Source organism: Rhineura floridana, chromosome 8 (genome assembly GCF_030035675.1).
Source record: "Rhineura floridana isolate rRhiFlo1 chromosome 8, rRhiFlo1.hap2, whole genome shotgun sequence".
NCBI lineage: Eukaryota > Metazoa > Chordata > Lepidosauria > Squamata > Rhineuridae > Rhineura > Rhineura floridana.
Genome location: NC_084487.1, coordinates 43,892,775 through 43,911,104, shown reverse-complemented (window position 1 = coordinate 43,911,104; position 18,330 = coordinate 43,892,775). Strand labels below are relative to the sequence as shown.

General features: G+C 42.5%; 1 protein-coding gene across 4 annotated transcripts in view; it reads left to right on the top strand.

Annotated features, from left to right (window-relative positions):
• Window positions 1–2,874: 2,874 nt before the first annotated feature.
• The window catches only part of PLA2G6 (phospholipase A2 group VI), a 37,178-nt gene continuing 21,722 nt past the window's right edge, over window positions 2,875–18,330 (top strand). Inside the window, exons 1-6 of one of the 4 annotated variants that reach the window (XM_061639108.1) lie at window positions 2,875–3,037; window positions 4,015–4,116; window positions 8,588–8,833; window positions 10,648–10,863; window positions 12,144–12,327; window positions 14,667–14,854. In XM_061639108.1, the coding sequence (XP_061495092.1) occupies window positions 8,625–8,833; window positions 10,648–10,863; window positions 12,144–12,327; window positions 14,667–14,854 (797 nt within the window). In that variant the 5' untranslated portion in view covers window positions 2,875–3,037; window positions 4,015–4,116; window positions 8,588–8,624. Of the gene's footprint in view, window positions 3,038–3,079; window positions 3,102–3,141; window positions 3,161–4,014; window positions 4,117–8,587; window positions 8,834–10,647; window positions 10,864–12,143; window positions 12,328–14,666; window positions 14,855–18,330 lie in introns of those variants that run through there. The other 3 variants (XM_061639105.1, XM_061639106.1, XM_061639107.1) reach the window with 3 other exon arrangements.

Genomic DNA, 18,330 nt, shown 5'->3' with positions numbered 1-18,330 from the left:
GATAGGCAAGCATTTCTTGTTTAAGTCCCTTTCAAAAGATTTTGGAGGTTGGATGAAAGAAATGCAGATGGAACATAGGAAGCTGCCCTATACTGTATCAGTCTGTTGGTCCATCTAGTTCAGTATTGTCTACATTGTCTGGCAGCAGCTCTCTAGGATTTCAGGCTGGATATATACCCAGCCCTAGCTGGAGATGGCAGGGACCTTCTGCATGCACAGCATGTGCTTTACCATGGAGCTGCAGACCTTTTCCCAATGGCATTAGGGTGATCAGATACAAAAGAGGGCAGGGCTTCTGCAGCTTTCCGTTAATAGCTGTCCTTTAAGAGGGGATTGCTGCAGACATAGGTTGTTCAACAAAGTCAGATTTTCAGGGCAGATAAGTATTCTTGCAAAATACTGTAGTTTATTTTTAAAGGATTTCCAGTGTTTCCTCCTAAAATATTTGTACAAGTCAAGCCTTGGCATTTTCTCAGACCCCTATCAAATTACATATTTCATTTTTTGAGAACAGTAAGATCACCACTTTCATCAGCCTTTATGTTCTGATTAAAGTTTTCTGTTCATTTGGGAAAGGAAGAGGATTGAAGTAAGAGTCCATTCTGCTGGCCTCTTGAAGTTTGTCATATGACAACCCAGTATTTGGAAGCCAGAATGGAACAGTGGCTATCTGAGCAGACATCTAGTCTCCTAAACTTGCTTGCACTTAGGTCTGCCTCACCTCTGGGCAGCCTTAAAATAAATGCCTGATTTGAAACTGGCCCAACTAGTTCTGTGGATTGATACCAAACCAGGTAATTTGTTTTTTAAAGCTCAGCTTCACTCTTACACAAGACGAACATTTAAATGCACAGGTGTTTTCAGATATGAATGCAAGTGAGCGCTGGCTTATTTAGTAGGTAGGGAAGATCTCAGCTGCAAATCTTGGTTGCCGACCGATGGACTTCAGCTATAGCTTGAGGCATGTGTACTAGATATTATTATTCATTAAATGTATATAGCTTCCCATCAATAAATATTCCCTGGGTGGCATATAACAAAAAGGAGGACAGTAAACGTAATAGCTTGACAGCAATTACTAAAGTGAATTAGAATAACATGCCACATACAATCATGTGTCAAATGTGCATTAAAAAATCCACCCTAGCTAGTGTGGTGTAGTGGTTAAGGTGCTGGACTAGGGTTCAAATCCCCACATAGCCATGAAGCTCACTAGGTGACCTTGGGCCAGTCACTGCCTCTTAGCCTCAGAGGGAGGCAATGGTAAACCCCCTCTGAATACCACTTACCACGAACACCCTATTTCTAGGGTTGCCATAAGTCAGAATCGACTTGAAGGCAGTACATTTACATGTTTTATCTACAACACTTTAACCAACCTGATTATGTGTGCAAATGAATGGTTAAGTTTATTAAAGGATTAGTGCTCAGTGGTAACTAACTCTTGTTAAGTGATCTTGAACTAACTTTACAGATAAACCAATTCTGCTGCATTCTGTAAGAGGGGCTTGGTTTTCCCTAGATCTGTGTCAGTGCTTTTGATTTATATTCTTTAGTTAATACAGATACTGATTAGATGTTGGTATTGATAGACACAGTGATGCTCTTATTTATTAATCATAGACATTCATTTTGTTGTTATTTATTTGCAACTGAGGATATACCAGTCATATTTAGTGATTCACACTAGGCTGATTAATTAATAACCTTGTCAGACTTTTTTTTTGTTAGTTTAATATACCAATCTCAGGATTGCAAAGGGCAAGGGATACTTAAATAGAAAAGTTTCTTATTTAAAAAGCCATTGGTTCCTTCTGATCCTTGTGGTAGCAAAAATAAAATTGCAAATATAAATTCAGCTGGTCTCCAGATATATTAGAAGGCTCTTTTTTAAAAAAAGAAAGACACCATTAACTACTAACTTACCGCCCAATCTTATGCCTTTTTTGACTTATAATAATAATAATAATTTAATTTATGTGTCGCCTATCTGGCCAATGGCCATTCTAGGCGACGTACATCTCGGTTACAATAAAATACATCATAATAATACAATACAAACAATAAAAACTATAAACAGTGACAGTTCAGAGTAATAGGCAATTTGTCATAGAGATTAACCCTCCCCGGAAGTCCCAAAGGCCTGTCTGAAAAGCCAGGTCTTCAAGGCCTGGCAGAATACATTCAGGGAAGGGGCATACCAAAGATCATACGGGAGGGAGTTCCAGAGAGTGGGGGCCGCCACTGAGAATGCCCTCTCTCTAGTCCCCACCAACCTAGCTGTTTTAGTTGGCGGGACTGAGATAAGGCCCTGTGTGGCTGATCTTGTCGGGCGGCATAATTGGTGGCGTTGGAGGCGCTCCATCAGATAAACTGGGCCGAGACCGTGTAGGGATTTAAAGGTTAATACCAACACCTTGAATTGGGCCGGGAAAACAACTGGAAGCCAGTGCAGGTCGAACAGCACTGGGGTGATATGCTCCCGGCGGCGACAGTTTGTAAGTAGTCGAGCTGCCGCATTTAGAATTAACACGTGAAAAAAACAGATGGGTTGGATCAAAGATCCATCTAACCCGGCAGTGTTTCCAACAGTGGTCAGTAAGATGCCTCTGAGAAGTTTACAAGCACGACATGAAGGCAAGAGCCCTCTCGTTTTATTTCATCCTTTTATTGTCTAACAAGTGAATGTTTCAGTTTAACTGCCTCTTTAAAAGCGGGCAGAGGGCAAGTGCGAAAGTTTAATCCACGCCTTTAACCCTTCACAAAGATGGCGGCGGCGAACCTACCACACCATCAGTTGCCCAATGCAAAGATGGGCACTCGGCCTCCTCCTAACGTCGAGACGCAAGGGTCGCACGCACGTCAATATGCTTCCTTCTTACTCAGATCCTTTGGCGAGCCAGGCAGTGAGGTGATCGATTAAGCGGTGGGGAGGAGTCGTTCTGGCAGATTGTGATTGGTGGAGAGTCGATCACGTGAGGCTGTAGGAATTTGTTGGCGGAAGTTGTAGTTGCGTGAATAGTGGCTAATTGCAGAGGTGAGTGAGTAAAGCTCTTAGAGCACAGGGAAGGGATAGATCTCTCTTTCTCTCCCCACGCTTGGTATTAAAGTGTGGATCTCATTTTTTTGATAAAGGTTATGGGCGTTAAGATAAGCGCAGGTGGCACCTCCCCTTTGTGCTTCATTTTCTAGTTTCATGTCCTTCCCTTTCCTATTCTATCTTGGAACAACTGTAGTCTTTCCCAAAAAACAGCTTGCATGTCCGCCATACTGTAATGTAGATGTGGGCAAAGTTCAGACTTACCATATCTGCTTTGTTTTTTACTAGAATTCTAGGATCTACTAACCAGAGCCCGGGGCAAAAGACATCCGTTTAGAATTAAGCAGAGAGCCTCTGAGCTCATTCTGAGCCCAGTAATTCGTTTCCAGTATCAGAACTGAACTGAACTCGCTATCCTTTCATACAGAAATCCACTCCTGATTAGCTGGGTCATTTTGGCAGCATAGTTTAGGTAGAAAAAAGTCATCGTGTTGTTGCTGCTGCTGTTAAGCAATTGGCAGTCATAGAAGCCCTTGCCAATCTACTGAGAATCACTCAGAGATCTACTAATATGTCTCAGTCTACGTTGTGTGCAAATGTGAGAGAGTGATAATGCTGAAGAGACAGCACTGTGGTTTTGAGCTCAGCACTTTTATCTCATGCAGTGATTGCTTTCCTCCAAACCCTGCCTAGTTTATAATCTCATGATTGGCAGCCATTCAGCAGATGGCTTTCAGATACACTGAAAGTTTTGCTTAGTGAAACCTGCATATCCTGCAGCTGTTAAAGACAAAGGATCCCTTCCAGAAAAACAAGGTTACATCCCCTAGTGCTGTGAATACTTGAGTGGAAAGCTTAAAGCTTTGCATCTTCCATGTCACTGCAGTGTTAAAAGTATTGTGAACATGTGACTAAAATGTTTGACCTGGCAACAGTGTTTTTACATCTATTGATGAACTTTGCTTTCATTTTAGGAATATGCACAGTTTCTTCATCAGATGGAACCTATACAGTTTGGTATCTTATCCTGGAATATCATACAAGAGATCTTAAGCACAGTTTCTTTAAACAGTGAGGTACAGGAAATCTATTTGTGATGGTACAGTTCTGATGCTCCAAAAGGAAATTTTCAACTTTTGCTGGGAAATTGGTTTGTCACGTAGTGGAGCACAGGTTCACAAATGTAAGGGTTGGAAAGTGTATGTTTCAATCACTGACTGTTGACAAAATGGTACTGAGAGAAGTATATGGTCCACAAAGAAATTTGATTTCTGGGGACAGGGTAATATCTCTGAGTTGCTTTACTGAAAGTATGAAAATAGTTCAGCACTATGAAGAAACATGAAAGGAGAAGGGCCATAGCTTAGTAGTACAGAGTCTGCTTTGCGTGCAGAAGCTTCCAAGTTCAATCCTTGGTTTCTCCAGGTAGGCCTGGAAGAGGCCCCAATCTGAATCCCTGGAGAGCACCTTCCAGTCAGTGTAGTCAATACTGAGCTAAATGGTCTGACTCAGTATAAGGTAGCTGCCTATGTAAGAGAAATGGAAATGTGAGACATAGAAAACTGCACCTTTTCTGGAAGTGGGTGGAGGGAAGAAACAAAAGAGAAGTTCCTATAAAATTCCAACTCCAAATGTCAAGCTTTATCTTTGTTGGTTTTTAATATTGTCAAATTAGCTTTCTGTTCCTCTTTTCCCATCTATATGTATTTATATAGTGAGTGGGCGAATGTTGTTTCTCTTGCTTACTTTTTCTGTCTCCTGGAAGTGAAAGCATGAAAAAGGCAAGTCTGAATAAAAAAAATGTTCGGTTGCTTCTAGTCATCAGCTTGACAGCCCACCTTCACCCCAATGTGCCAATGTTACAGGGCAAGTTGGCACTCCTCCCTATTTTTCTGTGTAGAAATATGACAGCTTTCACATGGGTGGGTGGCTAAACTTACTATCTGCTGCTGGAGAGCCCTAACCAGTTTTTTCTATCAAGATGCCCTACCTGAATAGCTCCAACCCTTCGTCTTAAGCTCTTTTTCTTAATCACTCTAATGTGCAACAATGTGGGACAAAATGTTGAGGAATATCAACTTATTTACAGCTTTTAGAATACACTCAAATGAACTGGAGAAAACACAAAACAAACCATACAGAAATGAACAACAGAAAACAGAAAACACAAAACAAACCATACAGAAATGAACAACAGAAGCTACAGTAATCTAAATACCTTAAATAAATAAATACACAAAAGTATAATAGAAAATTGCATGGAATAAGTAATATTTTTATCTGCCAGTAGCTGGAGTGTTTTTAATAACAAGATAGATCTTCAGTTGTTAATGGAAGGAATCTAAAAATGTCTCCTAACAGACCATTCTGGATGAGGCTTTCATAGTAGTATGTAGAAAATGTAACATGAATGTGTTTCCTTCCCCTTACATTAGGGATGGGAAGCCTATAGCCCTCCAGATATAGCTGGACTTCAACTCCTATCAGACCCAAAAAGCATGGCCAATGGTCAGAGGTAATGGGAGATGTAGTTCAACAACGTCTGGAGGGCCACACATTTTTCATCTTTGGAATAGGGAATATTGCAACTGCTCCCATGTCATGTGATGAGGGAAAATGGCAGTTGTTCAGCTACAAGGAATTTTAGTGAAGCTTAGCACAAAGAGCAGGATAGATACTCTGTCCACAGAATGGATCCTCCATGTATAAACAAACTTGAAGCCTTCCGTGTGACTAGGGATTTGTCAGTAGTGGCTGGTGGAGCAGGTGGAGCAGAAGGCAGGGAGCACAATTAGTGGAGCCACAGCCAATGATAGGCAGAACCATCTAATTTAATCCCCATCCTCCTTGCTGAGTTCTAGAAGGCCAGCATTGAGGCTAAGGAGGAGGAGGAAACTAACAGCCAGGCCACCCCAAGGATGGTTGTAAGTAAGAAGGTAAACAGGTGAGGGCTGGCTGAGGTCCACCTGAGGTTGGTGGAGCAATGCCCCATTTGTCCTAATGGATCAGCCTCCACTGGGATTTGTTCTATTTACCTTGCATAATGGCCAATCAGGCTGGATGCGCAGATCAACATTTTGATGTAATCATTCACTTAAAAGCCTACATTACAGACATTTGCCCTCTGATTCAGTGCAGCCCCAAGTATGTAGTCCCATAATACTGACCATAACTGGCAGATGTTTCACCCTTGCCTGTATGGTCAGTGTCACAAATGGCAATCATTTAATATAGTGGTGAGGGAAAAGACGAGTATCTCTTTGGTGACATGACTTGGGGAGACCCAAGCTCTTGTGACAGTTTTATTAAGGATACATAGGAACTTGCTGGAGGCCTTCTCATTGATGGATTATTAATTGTGCTCTATTAAGTCTAGACTTGTACCTTGGAACTAGGATTTCCAGGTTGCAAGCCAAGTACTATGTAAGCCACCTTGAGCTCCTTGGAAGAATGGTGGGATATAAATGTACTTAATCAGGGATGGGGATCTTGTGGCCCTCCAGATATTGTTGGACTCCCATCATCCCTGTCCATTAGCCCAAAGGAGTACTAACAAGATTTTCTTGGCCCAGTATTCTGCATATAGACTGGGCCCTTCACCCCACTCATAAAAGAGGATAAAAATCTCTACAATATTTTCTTATGCTTTGTTGCATGCAAATTTGTATCCTGTTTTGTGGAAGGGGGGAGGGCTACACACCAAGTAATAGGGTGTCTGATGGACACAATGTCAAGAAGTTGAACCTGTGGAATTTATTCTTGCCACACAGCCGTTAAAGGCTCAAGAGCCCTGTTGTCCCCCAATGCCAGCCCTAAACCATGCAATGAAGTCTGGTTTCATGAGTTGTTAACCATTTATGTTATTGTAGGTCTTTATCAATTGACCTTAGGCTGGCAGTGCAAGTCCAGCCATGCTGTTTCAAATGGTGGAGGGAAGGGGGCAAAAAAGATTTAAATTTTACCGCAACCAAGGTTGTGATGCCCATGCTTGGATAAAGTCAAGATTAAATTGTTAAAAAAACAAGCAGTATTTTAAAAAAAGCATTTGTTGTTTTTAAAATTTATACCTCACATTAACTACATCAGTGTTATCAGCGCAGGTCAAACAGCCATTCGGCTCTCTTTCTCTCTTTAATTTGAGTTGAATCTTTGACACAAATATACCCTTGTAAGTGTTTGTGCCAGCAGAAACAACCCACCCTAAGAATCCATCTGTTTCCCCCCATAGGAAAGCAATTAATCACTCCTCCACTATGTTGCTGCTTCACTAACTTAACAGCCCCTGCATTTCTCTAAAAACAAAACAAAAAACAGCACACTAAGAGACTGAATAACAACACTTGATGATGATGATGATGATATTCAGTTATATTGCTCCTTTCCCCCAGAACTGGGACTCGGATGCAGCTAAAAACATATAAGGAAAACATACTGAAAGCTATAATTAAAATGTAATTAAACTATCTATAGAATTAAAACCATTTAAAACAGCAATTATAAAAACCACAAAATAAGAATCGGTAAAACAGCACCCTATTAATAGCCCTTGCAGTCAGTTCCCAAAAGCCTGTTGGAATAGAAAAGTCTTCACCTGCCAACGGAATGACAGCAGGGAGGGAGCCAGTCTAACCTCCCTAGAAAGGGAGTTCCAGAATATGTTGCAGAGTGCCTTCACAATGAAACAGGCAGTTCTTCTCCATTGTCTAAATCTAGAGAAAGACCAGAGTTGCAAAACAGCATCAAAATGAATCAGGAAGTTCTTTCTGTATTGTTTGGAAAAGAGACTTACTGGGTTATTTTGAAGCTGCTTTTCATTCTTCCCTTGGACTTGTATGGCTCCAGTTTTCTCTGTTGTGTTCATCAGTCACAACTCTGACTACGCTTATTGACTAAAAACACTGAAAAATGAGAACAGGCTTATATCTCACAAAGCAATTGCTTTAAGTCTGGCCTATACATTTTTCTTTGTAACTTTCATTCTAAAGGGGTTTAGAGACTTGTCACCAGATGACGTTGGAATATAACTGCCATCACCCTGACCATTGGCTAAGCTGGCTGGGGACAATGGGAGCTGTAGTCCAAAAATATCTGGGGACCCAAGATTGAAGAACACAGAAATGAGAACCTTTTTGGTGGTGGCCCCATATTTATAAAAAACCCTCCTCTGAGAGGTTTGATTAGCTCCATCTCTGCTTTCTGAATACTTTTTTGGCTTTTAATTAGTTAGGAGACTAGGGTTTTTTTATACATGGGTTTAATGTGGCAAGCTACAGTTTTGAATTTTAGCATGGGATTTCTGTCTTGGTACATAATAGATATACAGGTCTTTCTGGTTTATTAATTTAATTATGCATTTTTGAGGGTTGCTTTAAAATGTTTGTACCGTTCTTTGTTCTCTTGGAAAGATATCCATATTTTTGAAAGGCAGCCTAGATATCTATTAGACATTAATAATATATTTTTAAAAACAGAAAAATGGTTGTGCTGAACAGATGCATTTAATGAATGACGTCAACATTACTGAATGAGAACTTTGTCTTTCCACAGCATTAAATGAAGATAGTTTGCACTACTTTTTAAAGACATGCAGTTCTTTGGTCGACTTATGAATACTTTCAACAATGTCACCAACTTGTTTTCAAACCCTTTCCGGGTGAAGGAAGTATCCCTGGCAGAGTATGCATCTCAGAAACGTGTAAGGTGGGAAGATAGGATAGTGCTGTATGAAAAAAGTTCAGCTCACTCATGGGACTGTCTTCTCCTTAATCCCCAGAATGAAACAGTTGCATTTCGGTGAGTGGCAGGAAAAAAAAATATATTATTGTTATTGTCATCATCATCTGTTTTTTGAGGCTGGGAGCAGTGGAAAATAAGAGAGTAGACTTCCCAAGTCTTAAAAGACTATAGTACAAAACCTTTTCCTGGTAGGGGAAGGTGAAACTGATGGTGGATTGGAATGAACACAGATCAAAGGGACCGTGCAGGAATGAGAGAGCATCATGATAATAGAAGTTTTTGTGGACTACAGTCCACTTCCTCAGATGCCTGAAGTGTTCTGAGTTGTGGGTACGTATACACGTGGTTGGGGTGTGTGTGATTGTAACACTGAGGTCAGGAGGAAATGAAATGCAGAAAAAGTACTTGAGGTGATAATTACATACTTTTCTGCATTTAATTTCCTTCTGACCTCAATGTTGCAGTTACCACCACCATGTGCATATGTACCTACACCTCGGGTAACACTTCTTGCATCTGATGAAGTAGACTAGTACACAAAAAATGATGCCATAATGAATTTGTTCATCTTTAAGGCGCTACAAGTTCTGTTTTTCTTTCTGCAACAGACTAAGGCTGCCATCCTTAACCCGTCTCGCCATAGAGTAAGCCTCATTGAATTCAATAGGACTTACATCTAATGGTTAGGGTTATGCTGAAAGACAGCTACCCCTCTGAAAATAGTAATAATATCTTTCCTTGTTTGAGGAAGGGTACTTTTTGGGGAACAGTAAAGAGAGGAGATGTCTTTCACTCTCAGTTACACTAGAACCTTCTCCATATATCTGGGCGGAACTGTTATGCACTCTCTTGTCTTATTCCTTTTGTTTAGGGTCTTCTGCTAGTAATAAATACTATCGGGTGGAGAACCTGTGGCCCTCCAGGTGTTGTTGGACTCCAACTCCAGCCAACATGGCTAATTGTTAGCGATGATGGGAGTTGGAATTCAGCATCATCTGGAGGGCCACAGGTTCTTTGTCCTTCCTTGAGTTTATTTTATATTCCATCTTTCTTCTGAGGAGGTTGAGGTGACTTATATTGTACTTGGCTCCAAGACCTGGAAATGTTAGTTCCAATCTACAAGCCTAGATTTAAGAGGGTTCAGGGATTATGGTAGTTGTTGTCCATGTAGTTGAGCAACATCTGGAAAGCCACAGATTCCCCATCCCTGCCCTGCATGGAACTGTCCTTAAATATGATTTGGAGGCTTCACCTAGTGTAGAAAACCACTGTTTATGCTCCAGCCTTCTAACAGTAGGAGACATCCTATTTTTGGGCAACTGGCTTGACTGCCAATCATCAGTTTCTGAACCCAATTCAAGGTGCTGATGCTTGCTTTTAAAGGCTTTCAAAGCTTTGGAGACAGCCTTTCCCCATATGAGCATTGACCCAAAACTTTGGAGACAGCCTTTCCCCATATGAGCATTGATACTGCTTGTGTTCTGCAAGGTGGAGCCTGCTTTATGAATTGAGAGCATCCCTAGGGAAGAACAGGACCACTTTATACAATTGCCCTGAGGCTGTAGAATGGTCTCTTTGGTGTGGTTTGGTTCCTCTAATTCCACCTTCTGAAGATGGTGTAAAACTCCACTCTTATAATGGGATTTTTGTTTGCTAAGTTTGATTGAGGTCTTCCTGTTGCAAAATGCTATGTTCTTGCTGATTTGTTGGAGTTGTTTTGGGTTTTTTTGGTCTTTGCATAGAATTGTGTGTGCGCGTGTTTTTGTTTTCTTAATGGTTCTATGATTTAATGATTTTAATCTTGGTTGTGAGCTATACCACCAGCTTTGGAGAGGCAGGATGTAAACATCTTAAATAAATTCCCTTTGTAGGCTCTTCCAGGTAGACCATGAAGTATATGCATTTGAGCACTTCGAGCTGTATGTAAAGCAGTTGCGCCCTTTCTATGAGAGTTATCACGATCCTTTGGCACTGGAGACTTTGCAGCAACTGACAGACTGTTTTCGCAGCCATCCTAGGTGGTCGCTGGCTCATGTAGCAGTAGAGGTTGGACTCCTGGAGAGCTTCCGTCACAATCACATCCTGAGGTACAATGGCTGAGTTTCCTCCTGGTGGGGAATAGCTGATATTACAAATTCAGTTTAGGGCAGTTCGAGTCCAAATGTCCGGAGTTTAGGATTGCAGTTTAACCCATAAACAAAGCAGCCTGCCAAGTTAAAGATTCTCCCGTTGACTTGAGCATTCACAACAGAGACCTGAACACTTCGCAAGAATCTTTTCCCCATGAAGAGAACTCTTAAAAGAAAAAACAGCCCAGCATGAAACATTGATAAACTTTGAAAAAAGATTAATTTGGGGGTTACTGTTATATGTATCAGTAAGAAGAGATGGCAGCATATTGTAATTGCATCTGTTTTTTACATAATTGGTCAAGAGGAGTGAAGCATTGTCGGTCTTGATTATGAGCAGATTCGTTAATTTTGTTACATTTCTGCCCCATCCTTCACTGTCTGTTGTAAACCACAAGGTCTTTTGTTCTAGTAAACAGTATATACATTTTGTTAAATAAAATAAATCTTTTTCTCAAGAACCCTTGGTTCTCCCCCCCCCCTTTAAATTGTCACAACAAATGCATGAGATAGGTTAGAAAAGGGGTTGCCAATGTGGTGTCCTCCAGATGTTGTTGGACTTCCAAGTTCCCTCAGCCGACATGGCCAGTGTTCAGGGATCATGGGGACTGTAATCCAACATCTGGAGGTCACCTCATTGGCTACTCTCTTGGCTTAGGATATGAGAGTGAGTGAGTGACTGGCTTGAGGCCATCTGGTGAATTTGCTCTGATTTGAGCTTGAACCTCCAGCTCATTGTCCAATGCTACACTGCGCTAGTGCTCAACCATTACCTCATGCTCAGTCTCTGTCATTTGATCCCCTTTGTTTGTTTACAAAGGCTGTGGCTGGTGCTGCTGGGATAGAATGGGGACCAGTCTCTCCCTCTTACCTAGATGTAATCTTTCTGGGTAATTCTGGTGTCCCTTAAATATTCTCTTTGGCACCTAGAGCGTTAAATGCATGCTATATTGCAGCCTTTCCCAACCTTTGGGTCCCCAGATGTTGCTGGACTACAGTTCCCATCATTCCTGACCATTGGCCATGCTGGCTGGGGATGATGGGAGTTGTAGTCTAGCGACATCTGGAGACCCAAAAGTGGGAAAGGCTGCTGTATTGGAAAAACAGCAGTATTAAATGTGGGGTGCTATTGCACAAAGCAATGTTGTGAACTTTTGAAACCAAACATGGCGATTGTGGCTGGCTTTTGCACTTGGGCCCGACTCTGTGCCCAGCCTTCCTCCCATCTTGTGTTGCAGCTGCATCAACAGCAACAGCTGTGACGATGAATGCACCCCACTGCATTTAGCCTGTCAGAAAGGAAACATGGAGTGCTTGCGGGAGCTGGTGGAGCAGTGCCATGCCCGTCTAGATCTCACAGACAAAAATGGAGAGACGGTCTTCCATTATGCTGTCCGAGGGAGCAACCCCAAGATCCTAGAGGTGAGGATGCGAAGGAGAAAGGTGGGTTTTCCTGCCAGGAGAGAGGTCAAGGGCAGAGTGAAACAGCCCACAAGCAGAGGTAATGGGAGCTTTCCATATCTGGAGGGGCTGGAAAGAGACTGCTCCGCATAAGTTTATATAGATAGCATGGGAATGTCCTTGCATGCCACATCCATGGTTAAGGGCAGAACTGCACATTAGGAGATACGATGGGGTTCCTAACTCTTTGCTTGCCCCATAATCTTAGTGTTTTGGGGGGGCAGGGGAGATGCGCTTGAGGGAAAGGTTAGACAGTGCTCCATGCTCACCCGCCAGTTCTCTTCCATACAAGATTTTCCTCCCCATGTATTTCCATTACAGGATTGAGAACATGTTTGCCAAAATAATGTGCCATTCTGCCCTATCATTCTCTGTAAATATAACATGGGGGGAAATGTTGGCAATTGCTTTAGATTATAAGAAAGCTTTTCATAATCTGGAACAGAATTACCTTTTTCAGGTCATTAAATGAATGTCCTAATTGGACCAACATTTAGAACTTTGATATGGACAACAGACCATTCAGTTAAAGCTAGGATACTTATCAGCTGTGTTTGTGCTAACCGAGACAATGATTTCCATCAGTATTTGTAATCCCAGTGAACCCTTTGGCTATTGCAGTAAAATGTGATTCTGGTATACAAAGGATAACAACAGGAGTGACAATGAATAAAATTAGTTTTTGTGGCGATGATAAAAAAGAGTTCTTCTGCAATTATAGTATCATAGAATAGTAGAGCTTGAAGGGGCCTATAACGCCATCAATTCCAACCCCCTGCTCAATGCAGGAATTCAAGTTAAAACATACCCAACAGGTGGCTATTGGAGAGCCCACCACCTCCCGAGGTAATTGGTTCCATTGTCATACTGCTCCAACAGTTAGGGCATTTTTCCTGGTGAGCAGTTGAAATGTGGCTTCCTGTAATTGAGCCCATTATTCCGTGTTCTGCCCTCTGGGACGACTGAGAAGAGATCCTGGACCTCCTCTGTGTGACAACCCTTCAAGTCCTTGAAGAGTGCTATCATATATCCCCTCAGTCTTCTCAAGGATAAACATGCCCAGTGCTTTCAGTCTTACCTCGAAGGGCTATGTTTCCAGTCCCCGATCATCCTTGTTGCCTTCCTCTGAACCTGTTCCAGTTTGTTGGCATCTGTCTTAAAGTGCAGTTTCCAGAATCATTCAAAGTTTAGAAGAAATGTTATCCTAGTTGAGAGGGATCTAGGATACAGAATGAACAAATTAAAAAAAGTAATTGTTCATTTAAGTGAAAACATAAAAGAGGGAATTGAAGAAATGTTTAGGAACAGGCTGACAAAGAAACCAGTTTGAAATCTAGGAATGTTACTTATTCAGAACAGCAATGATCTCCACAACTGTGAATTACGCTATAAGAAAATTAAGAGCTGATTGAAACAATGGGAATAATTAAAATGCACCATGGGAAGGATTAACATACTCACCTGTCTTTGAAGTAGATGCGCGTACCACCAGATTGCTTCAAGACTTGCGGGGGGAAAACCCAATGTGTAAAGATGACATATTAGCTACTGTTATCCATATCTTTTTAGATGTAAATATTAAGGTAAAATTTAACACTTGACGAGGTGCGCCTGGTGCCAACACTGTTATCTTTTCGGCGCCAGGTCAAGACTTTCCTCTTCTCCCAGGCATTTTAGCATGCATTTTTAAATTGCTTTTTTAAAATGTGTTTTTAAATTTGTATATCTGTTTTTAATGTTTTTAATTGTGAACCACTCAGAGAGCTTTGGCTATGGGGCGGTATACAAATGCAATAAATAAATAAGTAAACAAACAAACCCTAGTCTTACTCAGAGTAGGCCCATTTGAGCTGATGGATATGACTAACTTAGGTTTATTAATTTCAGTGGGTTTGCTCTGAGTAGGACTCAGTTAAATAAAAGAGTGCATGCCTATCTCATTCTAGGAGCTAGGCTTATGCTTTCTCACTTGTTCGGTTATATTTCAAAAGAATTTGAAATGACATGTGAGAGCATTCCCTTGTGTAATTGCAACATGGGAAGCAGTGTTTGGGTTTGCTGTCACAATTACAGCAGGGATGGGGTGACCTGTGGCTCTCCAGATATTATTGGACTACCATCATCCCTGATCATTGGCCGTGCCCGCCAGGGCTGATAAGAGTTGGAGTCCAACAATATCTGAAGGGATGTAGGTTTTCCCCACCCTTGCATTAGAGGAATGAAGTCTGGCATTCCTGCCGAGCTATGTGATGTATCCTTCAGAGTCTCTAGATTCGAGTGACATTGTTCAATTGTTCCAGCTCATGGGCAAGAGGTCAACCGCTGCTTTGGACCACCTGAACGACGAAGGACAGAGCCCTTTGCATCTGGCCTGCCAACTGGGCAAAGAGGATGCTGTTCTCTCTCTTTTGAAGGTTGACGCAAAGTGCAGCAATTTGGGAGCGCTGGGCTACCCCATCCACATTGCTATGAAACACTCCCAGAAAAGGTGGGTTTGCTTGCTTTATCTGGATAAGAGCACTAGAAAGTAATTTTTGATGCTATTAGTATTATTTTTAGCTCTCTCAAAGGAGCCCACGGTGGCAAGCAGCAAAACAGTACCAAAATGTGAAACACATTTTCCAAACAAACCAAATTTCCTCATAACTGATGCCTTTCATAGTTGCCTGAAACAATGTCTTTCAACCACTAGACGCCTGGGTGAACAGGAATGTTTTCCCATTCTGCCTAAGCGTCAATAACAAGGGGAACAGACACACCTCACCAGGGAGGGCATTCCATAAGCAGGAGACTGCTCCCAAGAAGGTCCTGTAACAGGTCTTTGGCAGCCAGGCAGCATCCAGCGGCAGCACCAACAATAGGGCTTTCCCTGCCCAAGATGGTTGATATTGGGAGAAGTGATCTTTTAAGTTCTTGGACCCCAAGCCATTTAGGGCTTTGTAGACTAGGACAAGAATTGGGGCCAGTCACTCACTGGTAGCCAGTGCAGCATTTTCAGGACTAGCAGATCCTCTGTATAAGCTTTCTGAAGGGAGGTGGCAAAGAGCCTGCTCTCACCCACCCCCATCCTTCAGTCTGCAAGGCCTGAGCCGTGGGGTGGGGGTGCGGTAGGTGAAAAAAGAGGACAGGGCTCTCTAACAAGTATGTGAAAGAGGGAATCTGCAGGTGTAGTTTCCATGACCTGACTCCCTTACCGGAGCAAGACTGGCAACTCCAAAGCCAGTCAGCAACATCATTGACCTGTTTTGGTGTAGCAGGCCTGGGAAGAGGAAACTGACCTGGAAGCAATCATGGCTTACCAGTTGATTTTCCATACTGGCACGGAAGGGGCTCTCTGACCTCTAATTAAAATGCTTTTTGGCATATTAAAATGATTTCTCTTCTTATTTTAAAACAGCAATTTGTAGTTGTATTGTGCCTGCTCATTTTGTCCCAGAATCGTCCAGTGAAGGTAAACGTTGGAAGATTCAGGACAGACAAAAGGAAATGCTTCTTCACACAACGCATAGTTACATTTTGGAATATGCTACCGCAAGATGTGCCACAAGAGTAACTTGGATGACTTAAAAAGGGGATTAGACAAATTCATGGAGGATTTCAGTGGCTTTTAGCCATGATGGTTTTGTTTTTCCTCTGCTGTCGGAGGCAGCATGCGTCTGGATACCTGTTGCTGAGAATCACAAGTGGGGAGAGTGCCGTTGCCGTCAGACCTTGCTTGCAGGCTTCCCATAGGCATCTGGTTGGCCACTGTGAGAACAGGATGCTGCAGTAGATGGGCCACTAGCCTGATCCAGCAGGGCTGTTCCTATGTCCCAGGCAGGCCACCTACAGACACAGGCCCTACCAGTCCATAGAGTAGGATGCCATGTACTCCCACACACGCACACCTTCCTGGTGTGACCCTTTCCTTCCTATGTTTCATTAGATAGAAGTCTCAACTGGTCACTAACTGCTATGAGTATTCATATACTTCTCCCCATCACAGAACCCTGAGCTGACCTATTTGCTGTGTGCTTTCTGCTGCAATATAATTGTTTCTAATGAAATAGTGTTAAGATTCTGCCACAGACAAGGTGAGGATAAATAAGTATAGTGCACTTTTAGACACTGAAAAGCGCTGTAGAGATTGTGATAAACCCAATCTGTGCTGGAGTTTGCCCAACTGAGTCGGTCCTTGATACGTCTTTGCCTAAGAAAGGATGTTTTAAGGTCCTGTGTAGTAAGTTCAGGGTTGTATATATTCTGCCCTTCACGCACACACCCATTCATGCACGTTGAAGAATCTGCACAAAGAAAAGCCAAATTCTGCAATCTACACAAGGTTGCACATATTTGCATAATTGGTTCTGCTTCTGCTAGTGATGGAGCTAGGGGAGGCGTACATTATTTAGAATTAATGCTCTGTAATACAGTATACTACTGGAATTGTCCAACTTGGTCTTGAACTGTGTTCTCTCATCCCCATTCCCCAAGCATCTGAGGACAGAATTAGACATGATGTTTGTCATGTAGTTTGGTGTTTCATACCTGATTTTGGTCAAACAAATAGCTGGCACAAGACCCCCATCCTAACTGGATCGGATCATGCCATGGGTAGGGGCTTTAACCCTTTGCCCCACCATGGTCCTGATCAGAATTACTCTCTCCCAAAGTGCTTGCTATTTGTCGTGGGAGTAAAGCCCCCACTGGTGCCAATGGATCCCTTTTCCCATTGTGAACAGCCGGGGGGAGGGTTAACGGAAATAATCAATGCAACACCAAACTATGTCTGCTTTGGCCCTGAGACTTCACCAGGCATTGCCTGCACATTTTGAAGTCTACCTTTGTTTGCCCTAATTTCTGTATAGAATCATTTCTGCCCTGTATCCTCCACCCAGTTAGAGCAATTCGTTCTAAACCTGCAAAAGCATAATAATACAAGCAGCAGCAAAACAATATAAACCAGGGGAATGGCAGGACAACACAACAACATCAGGCAAATTATATGTGTGCGCTCTAGAATGAGATTTTAAAGGGGAGGGCGGAAATCAGGCAGCGCAACGTTAAGGGCTAGGAACTTGCTTTTTAGACTTAAAACCTTTGATTCTTTGCAGTGGAATTCCTTACCTATTTTTGTGCTTTTATATGTGACTACAGAACCACAGGATGCCCTGAGATTTGGGTAACTCCCTTCGCAGTTATAGACTAGGAAATGCAGAGGTTGCCTTGAATGTTGCTGCAGAACCTCCCAGGCAGGGAGGGACAAGATGTGGGTTGAAGATGGCATCTTAAGCACACATAGTCACTTCCATGGGGAGTTTCCCCTTTGTACTCCCACCTAGGAAGCTGCCTCCATGACATGTATTTAAATGACAAATGTATTGAAATACATTTCCTGTCCCAAGAGCTTGGAGAAAAGGCTCGGGTGGTGGTAGAGAGCTACTGGAGACCACGGCAGAAGATGCAGGCTGGCTCAGTCTATAGGACAGGTGAAAGGTCTGAGGCCAAGATAACCGGGAGGAGGAGTGGGATATACATTTAATAAATAAATAAATGCAGCCCATCAGGTAAGAAGGAGAGGCAGGATGCAAGGCAGGGCCAGACAATTGGACGAGCAAAGATGTGGGCCAGTGCAGATAGCGACAGTATTCTGAAACCAGTAATCTAAAACAGGGATGGGGAACCCCTGGTCTTCGAGATGTTGTTAGGACTCCAGCTCTCATCATCCTTGACCCTGGGCCATGCTGACTCGGGCTGATGGCTGTTGGAGTCAAACAATAACAGATGACAAAAGAAGAGGCAGAAGTGCTCAATTCCTACTTTGGCTCAGTCTTCTCCCAAAAAAGGGTCTGTGATCCTCCGGGGAAACATGAAGTAGAAGGGGCAGGATTGGACCTTGAGATTGATAGACAAATGGTCAAGGAATACCTAATCACTTTGAACGAGTTCAAATCGGCAGGGCCCGATAAACTGCATCCTAGAGTA